At 35.2% G+C, this 9,080-nt stretch overlaps 1 protein-coding gene across 1 annotated transcript; it reads right to left on the reverse strand.

Moving 5' to 3' along the window:
• Positions 1-1,207: 1,207 nt before the first annotated feature.
• LOC143690611 (olfactory receptor 6C6-like) lies at positions 1,208-2,172 on the reverse strand. The gene is given in 2 exon segments (XM_077168254.1): positions 1,208-1,428; positions 1,431-2,172. Coding segments are annotated over 2 exon segments (963 nt in total).
• Between the last annotated feature and the right edge of the window lie 6,908 nt (positions 2,173-9,080).

Raw genomic sequence — 9,080 nt, forward strand, 5'->3', positions numbered from 1 at the left:
TTATTTGCTCACATTTTCAAAGGCAAGTAGGCTTGCTTTCTCTTGGGTTAGTAATATTCTGACTTGCCAGAATTTCTTGGGTTCCTTCTTTATTCTGTTTCATGATTATGTCCTCTCCTTTGTTTTCCAGATTCTGATAACTTCTAACTTTTGACTCACCCCCACGGCTTTCTCCCTCTGTGTTCAGATTTCATCTGCTTCAAAAGGACTCCCATTAATTTGGATTAAGGGCCAACCTCATTCAGTTGTGCCACACCTTGACTAAAAATATCTGCAATATATAAAATTATCTGTCCTGTTCACAGTGGGTTCACACCCACAGAAATGTGCATCAAGATGAGAATATGTCTCAATTGATGTACAAGCACATCAAGGATTGATTGCATCACATTCTTGAATTGCTCAGAATAAGTGTCTTTCCTTCCTGAGTGTTAAACAGACCTAATAGCATTAAATCAATTGACTGAACTATGAGATAAGGATTGTATTTCTCTTACTTTACATAAGGAGAAGGTGTCATAAAATTTTTGAGTTATCTGTGCAGTTTCCCACAATGTGTATGCAATGAAGACTTTACTAAGATGCATGTTTCAAAACCTCCTTCTATAACTGAGACATGGGACCTCTCCATACACATCTCTCCAACACTTTTGTGTTAATCTTCTTACCTTCTATATATTGTTATCATTATTAAATTATTACTTTGTCTTAGAAGACCTTGCTGATCTCCAATATTTTTTAGAAGCTACCCTAAATATCACATAATAGTTTGTATATCTTTGTTACAGCCCTAATCACACACATTATGGCAACATATGCTTATATGTTTGCCTCCCTTAGGGAAATCCAACTTGTTAAAAAAGGTAAAGATTAAACCTCTCCCAAAATATGGCATAAGCTAGGTATTGTATAAATATATGTCAGATTAATTAACAAATTACAGGAAGAATATAAAATTTACATGCACTTTTTCAGTTCAGTTATATTTTCTGGAAACTAATGTGTCTTCAGGAGATGATACGTAAATTGTGAATTAAACAATCGAAGCAAGTAAGTTCACCACAGCAGGGTGGAATTTTTTAACAATGAAAAGTAATTATGAGTTTGGAACTGAGCTACAAGCTTCTTTGAAAGAATCTCATACATGATACAACTGATGAGTTACATAAACATAATCAGAACAAATGTGTGGGTTCCTTTTTGGTTTTTATTTTAAAGTCTCAATTTGTATCATATGTTTAAGATCATTTTTTTTTAAATGCACAATCTTTTGTAGCACACCCCTGAAGATTTCTTTGACCTGCTGATTCCTCAGAGTGTAAATGAAGGCATTTAGTAAAGGGGCGACTGAGGTATAGAGCAAAGCTACACCTTTGGATATGGTCACTGTTTCTTTTGCAGATGGCTTAATATACATGAAGATACAGTTAAGGAGACAACAATCATATGGGAGGTACAGGTGGAAAAATCTTTGGTCCTTTGCTGTGCAGAAGGGAATTTCAGAATAGTCTTAATGATGTAAGTGTAAGACAGAATCACTAATACCAATGTGACTGCAAGTGTCACCACAGCTAAGATAAAAGACATCAGTTCTAGGACATGTGTATCTGTGCAGGAGATCTGCAGGATAGGAGAAGTTTCACACATAAAGTGATCAATGGCTCTGGAAGCACAGAAATCCAATTTGAGCCCCATGGACAATGGTGGAAAGATGATTAGGAATCCAGTTACCCAAGAGCTAAGTACAAGTTGATAGCACACTTTGTTGTTCATAATGATGGGGTAATGCAGCGGTTTGCAGATGGCCACATAGTGATCATAGGACATGGCAGCCAGAAGGTAAAATTCTGTAACTCCAAGTAGAAGGATAAAAAATAATTGAGCTGTGCAATTATTATAAGAAATTGTTTTGTCTCTAGTCACCGTGGTCATTAGGAACCTAGGAATGCACACTGTTGTGAATATAATTTCCAAAAATGAGAAATTTTGGAGAAAGAAATACATTGGGGTCTTGAGATGGGGATCCAACAGGGTAAGAAGGATTATGATTAAATTCCCCATAAAGTTCAACAGGTAGTTGAGAAAGAGAAAAAAGAAAATCACAATTTGCAGCTGTGGGTCATCTGTCAGACCTACCAGAATGAATTGTATTTCCTTTGATGGGTTCTTCATTTCTCTTTTGGGACCCTTATTAAATCTATATAGAAAGAAGATAAAAATGATAACTATCTACACATACACACACACACACACACACAAAGACACACACACAAATATAAACACCTATTTACCTAAAATGTACAATGACATACATTCTCAAACATACTCATATTTAAGTGATTTCTCCAGTTTGAAATAGATGACACAAATGGTCAATTCAAAATCCCATCGAAATCCTTAGTTCTCTTTATAATGGCCCTCACAATTTTTCACCAGCACATGAATTTTTTGCCAATATTCATTTTAGCATGGCACAAGGAAAACATGTCAAGATAGTTGATAAATCTCTCCAAGATTATCAGGTAATCACATCCTCCTATCCTTTAGGGTGGACACCCTTTCTCAATGTGAAAAAGTCAAAACAGGCATTGCCTAAAGGTCCCTATAGACTGGGAGAAGGCTCCAAGGAGAAGGAAGAGGTATAACAGAGAAAATAGGATTTAACGAATGAGAGTGACTGTGGAATCACTATATACAATCACTATTCTACCTCCAGCGTTTTGGAGCAGCTAGAAGGAAAAATTTGAAATAGTGGAAAGGTAACCCATAACAAACTCTGAAATCTGTAACTACTTGTTGAAGTGTACTTTGAAAATTATTGCTTTTTCTTTCTTTTCTTTGTATATGTGTTACACTTCACAATAGAAAAAGGTTTTGCTTAAAAAAAAATAGCCGATAATATTCAAATGGACGTTACTCTGCATATATACTGCATATAATTAATATAGAAGCATATTAATTATTTAAAATGTATTTTCTTTTTGTGCGTATAGAAAGTGGATTTGAATAAATTTTATCTTTGACCTATAATCAGAGTTTCATTTCTGATACTTTATTCAAAATTAATCTCAATAGAGTTTCCTCATTTATCAAATATCTTGACATGTTTTCCTTGTGCCATTTTCATCATAACCCACTCTTTTCCTCAGAAAAAGCTATTATTTTATTTTAAATCTTACATAATAGAGATGTGTTTAGCCTTACATAGCAATTATTTTAATTATGTATGTATATATAGATACACATAAATCTGTTTGCTATATTTATATTTATTTATTTAGTGTCCTTAAAGCTTCTTACAATGTGGTCTTTTCAAGGAATAACAGAGGGTATTCCAAATTAAAAATTAGCAAAGATTGATCATGGCAAATTCAAACCAAATTAAAGAAAAAAAAATAATTCTTCTATCTGTTCTGCCTTTTCTTCAGATTCAAGTTATTTAAATACCAGATTGTTATTTTTATTATAACTGTGAAATTGCCACAAAGTTTGTGACAGTCAGGGTGATTTTTAGAAGCTATAGTATATTGTATTGTAATTCTCATGCTAGTCAATGACTGAGATACTTTGAGCTTCAAAAGTTAAAGATTCTAACTTCAAAAGTTTTGAAATGTTCAATGAGAGTATACTATTGCTATTACTAATTTTCTTGATTGTGAATATGCAAATACAAAATTGTTTTTTAGACTATGGGCAAATAATAAAAGGTGAAAAATGACTGAAACAAACAAGTACAATATTTTGTTATAATATATTTGACTTACTTTTAATGAAATTTCTTCTTGTGTGAGTCTACATAATTTTGGCACTTTTCGTTTCCTGAATATTCTTTAAAAAACACCTGAATGTCCAAGAAATAATACTAATTTTTATCTTTTCTATTTAAAAAATTCTTTGTGTCTTATATTTTCCTAGTCCCCTATTATGGTGAGTATGTCAATTGCATTCCTTTAATGCATTATCTGTGAACTTTAAAATGAAATGGTTGACTAAGGATATATTCTGAAAAATAAAATTTTCCGTTTATATTCTTTGATATTTTCCTTTTTTACTATCATTAATGTTAGTTTTTATTTTTTTCTCATTTGGGAAAAAAACTTAAGATTTTTTATTCTGAATGTGATTTTCCAAAGCAGATATTAGTGAATAGCTTTAATATTTTTAATAACTATTTAATACTAACAGATGTCAGCGGCAAGTGATTATAAACTTTATTGTACAAGTGTATAAACATAGTTCAACCCTTCTTATCTCAGGACTTCTATTTTTGTTATATTCCTGACTTGAAAAGGAATTTTCTAGAAGTTAGTCAATCAGTTTCTGTTACCATGTGGGTCTCTCAGACTGTTCTAGAGGAATGCTATTTCAGATTTCAGAAAAGAGTTGCTTACTATTGTGTTCACATCAGCTAACCAAGTGCAGCAACTAGTTATAAATAGAGTCAGAGAAAAAGAAATTTAAATCCCATAATATATTAATAGAATACATGGTTACATCTACTATATGCATGACTTTAAAATTATGCTCCATTAATAATGATGTATAAACGTGAAAAGTCAGTAGTCAAATTAAACTCCCTGGATTTGAATTCTTGGTCATTTGCCTTAAAATATGATTTTGAAGTAAAGTTAAAATTATAATAGACTTACCTTCTTGACATCTACTGTTTGCATTCTTCCCCTTTTTGTGTATGGAAACGATGTGCACTAACATAATTAATAGGTTATTCACTTTTAAAATCAATTTATATTATTGCAATGGGTGTATTTAATAGAAATGATTGTTATGGGAGGAAGAAATATGTATGTATGGTGCTTCTGTATCGCTCTTCCATTTCCACTTCCCTCAAATCCTTACTCACTTTGAAGATGGGACTCAGGTAAATGATTTTCAAGGAGAGCCATCTTTCATGCCAGATAAGGTCCATTTTGTGAAATTTTGTCCTTAATAATCTCTATGAAATGTGTTGCAACTGTTATTGCTATCGTTCAAAACCTAAATACAGGCATGTATCTTTAAAATAAAACACACAAAAAAATCATCTAATGAAAGGTAAGCAACTTGTCCAAGTAAAAAAATGACAATCCTACTTGTACACTTACAAAATGCTACACCTTTATCATTTTTCACTTGCTGCACACTCAGGAGAATTTATTGAAATAAAAAAAAATCTTCTCAGGGAGCACATCTTCAAAAGTGCTAATTATTTGCAATACAATATATCACTGTAATCCACTTTAAATAAAAGCTAAAGTGAAAGTATTCCAGAGGAGTAATATAAATGATTTAGAGAAGTCAATGAATTATGCAACAGTAACATTAGCAGTTTCATTGTCACTGGAATTTCCCAGCTGGTTTGCACCAACATGAAACATTGCTTTGTTTCAACTAAGCAACAAGACCTATTTAGGTTTTATTGTAAACCATTTCAAACTGAGACTGAATGGTTTGTTGGTGGACACTGATACTTCAAGCGCACTGAGTTTCATCTGTTAAATAAAATTTTATATTAACATCCCAACTGTAAACAACCCCAATCCAACATTGATGAATAGATAAAAAATTTTTTTGGAATATATATATAATGGAATAGTATTTAACCGTAAAATGAAATAAACTCCTAATATACAAAAAAACACACATAAATCTTAAAGCATTCTGTCCAGTGCAAAAAGACACATACAAAAAGACGTCAAATTGTTTGATTCCATTTCTGTATTTCCGGAAAATTCCTAACCTACCAACTAAAATTTGATCAGCTATTCCAAGGGTTGAAGGTGAAAAGGAACTGACTACAAAGTGCGATGAGGGAACTTTTTATGGTGATATAAAAACAATTTATATCTTGATTGTTTGCCAAAGCTTATAAGTTATATATTCCCGAAAGTGTAAATTTTATTGTACTTAAATTACACCTCAATAATCTGTCCATCAAAATTATTTGGATATAATTTTCTTCTAGAGAGTAAGCTGTTGATAAGATAACTTACATCTAGCCATGCATTAGCCTCTGGTCACAAGTTGCTATATATTTTTTATAGTTATTTTGCTAAAATAGTTCCCTTTTGCACTAGCCTCATTTCAGATGCTCAGCAACTTCACGTGGCCAGTTGTACTTTATTGAACAAGGCAGCTACTACCATGCCTACAAAAAGTTACATTGGACAGGACAGTACCAATTTGATACTTGATTTTAGCTTTTTTCATTTCTAATGTATACACTTAATGGTACGAATTTTCCTTAACCACAGCTTTACCAACATCTCATAATTTCAGTATGCTACATTTCTTATCATCACATAGTTTAATTTTTTTCAACATCTTATGTAATTCTTTATTTAATCAATTGTCTACTTAGAAATATATTGCTGAATTTTTTACAATTCAGTAACTTTCTACTTATTTGGATATTATTACTCCTTGCTTAATTCCATTATGTATAAGAACACACTCTGTAAGGATTTAATCCTATGAAATTTGTTTGAATTTACCTTATGCTTAGGTTATAGTCAATTTTGTTAGAATTCCATGTGAACTTGAGACTAACGGTCATTTTGAGTTTGGTGAATGCACTCTTTTATATTTTTTTAGGATCTCAATTTTGTTAATCATACTTTCAAATCTATCCATTTGTTTCTCTGCTTGTTTTTTAATAATTTTTAATTAATTATTTTGTTTATTATAAGTATTCATATAAAAGACATCATGAGATATTTGCCCTTTTGTGTCTTGGTTATTTCACTCAACATCATGTTCTCAATGTTTATCCATGCTGCAGCATGTGCCAGCACTTCACTTATTTTGATGGCTAAACAATATTCTGTTGTATGGGTATACCAAATTTTCTTTTTCAATTCATCTGCTGCTAGACACTGGGTCTAAACCTTGACTTCTTTGCCCTTAATATTGTGGATCATTTCTGTTGTGACCCTACTCTGCTTCTGCAGGTCTCCTGACCAGATACCGGGATCCTGGAGACCAACTCAGCTTTGGTGACACTCTTGGTCACACTGATAATGGTGATAATATCTTATACCTACATTGTACTGACAATCCTGAAAATCCCTCCAACTAAAATCAGAGGAAAGGGGCATTTTTATGGAATTCTTCCCACCTGATTGTGATCCCCCTCTCTTATGGCAGCAGTATCTTCATGTACATTAAACACTCAGTCCCACAAAGAATTTCTTTTTCTAAAGGAATTGCAGGGTTCTGTATCTCAGTTGCTTCACTTTTTAACCCTTTCATTTATGCACTAAGGAACCAACAATGAAGAAAGCCTTCACACATATGGTAAAAAGGACTGTTTCTTTTAGAAGGAAGGGTAAATACTGTTGGGGGGGAATTCAATGTGAAATCTGAACAGCTAATATATCTTCCATTTAAATTTATATACTCTCTGAACCAGTTGCAATCTTCTTGGTAAATGGCTGCTAATATCATTATTTATTTCCTTCAAAAAACATTTAATGAGATACACATACATGCATGTATAGTTCCTATGAGTAAAACACAAATATTAGAAGAAACAAGTTCCTCTTTCAAGGAAAGATTTTTTCACTGTGGAGTCACAATTAAACAGAGAGTCTAAAAAAATTTCTCTGTAATGACTAGAACATTTTATAAAATGAAATATAATAGAAAAAATATATCACAAAGTCATTTGATAGTTCATAAAGTTTTTGTTTCCAATATATTAGAACTGTTCAAAGAAAACTACAAAACATTCTTGACATGGAATAGAATACTTTATCATACTCAGTGATATGAAGACAATATCTCAAAGATAACAGTTTTTCTTCAACTTATCTATAGAGTCATCAAATTCCAATCAAAATACTGTAGGGAGCATTTTTGTAAGATTTCAGGAAAAAATATATGTGTGTATGTGTGTGTGTGTGTGTGTGTGTGTGTGTGTGTCTAAGAAGGAATGCCTAGGAATCTGACATTAGATTAAAAATTAGGTTAAGGAGCCACGACAGAGACCAGACACACAGCGTACCCCATTCCGGAATGGCTGGACCAGCTAAGAGACTCCACAGCGATGAAGTCCCTGAGAGGCACGCGCTTCCCCGGGCTGAGGTGGCTGGTGGCCGGAGCCCCTCCCTCCCTCTTCCCCAGGCTGGCTGGGAGCTTTGGATCGGGTTCCCCAAACTGCGGCAACTGGAGCCCCTTCCACACACGTGGCTTCCTGGGCCAGCTGGGAGCTTTGGAGCGGCGGTTCCCCAAGCCGCGGTGGCCGGCGACCCTCCCCCATGTGCGGCTTACCGGACCGGCTGGTAGCCTCGGAACAACGGTCCCCCAAGTCGCAGTTTCTGGTGGCAGCAACTCCTTCCACACACGTGGCTTCCTGGGCCAGCTGGGAGCTTTGGAGCGGCGGTTCCCCAAGCCGCGGCGGCCGGTGACCCTCCCCCATGTGTGGCTTCCCAGACCGGCTGGTAGCCTCGGAACAGCGGTTCCCCAAGCCGCAGTGGCTGGTGACCCCCATAGGTGACTTCCCGGTGGGAAAGGAAAGAGTCTCCAACAGTAGTAGAGACTGAGCCCAACCTAACACCAATAGTGGCATTAAGGAACAACTTCTGACTACTAAAAATAGGCCCTCAGCTCAGGTGAAACTGATCAAGGTGGAAGTCACCAATTGGGCTAACTGAAAAAGAGGAAAGGGGGCGAAACAGAGCTTTCTGTGGCTGTTTCTATGGAGGCTTCATTGCCTCTGGGCTCAGTGCTGGGATTACATAGGTTACAACTGCCCCAAATGCAGAAACAGGCTGCTTTTAGGGCTCTCTACACCCTGAACCTTCCCCGCGGGAGGGGTGAAACACAACTTGGGTGGAATCCCTCTCTCAAGGAATTCAGATCCCAGGACTTCACAATTTGAAGCCATTAAAACCAACCTACAACCTTTCCTCTGTCTCCACCACACACCCAGCAGCAAGAGTCTTCCAAAGTTAAAGGAGCCACAACATCTTTTGCTGGTGGGACCCGCAGACAGACAAGCACCATGTACTGGGCAGGATAAGAAAAACAGAGCCCAGAGACTTCACAGGAAAGTCTTTCAACCTGCGGGGTCCCACATTCAG

This window comes from Tamandua tetradactyla, chromosome 7 (assembly GCF_023851605.1).
Source record: "Tamandua tetradactyla isolate mTamTet1 chromosome 7, mTamTet1.pri, whole genome shotgun sequence".
Taxonomy (NCBI): Eukaryota; Metazoa; Chordata; class Mammalia; order Pilosa; family Myrmecophagidae; genus Tamandua; species Tamandua tetradactyla.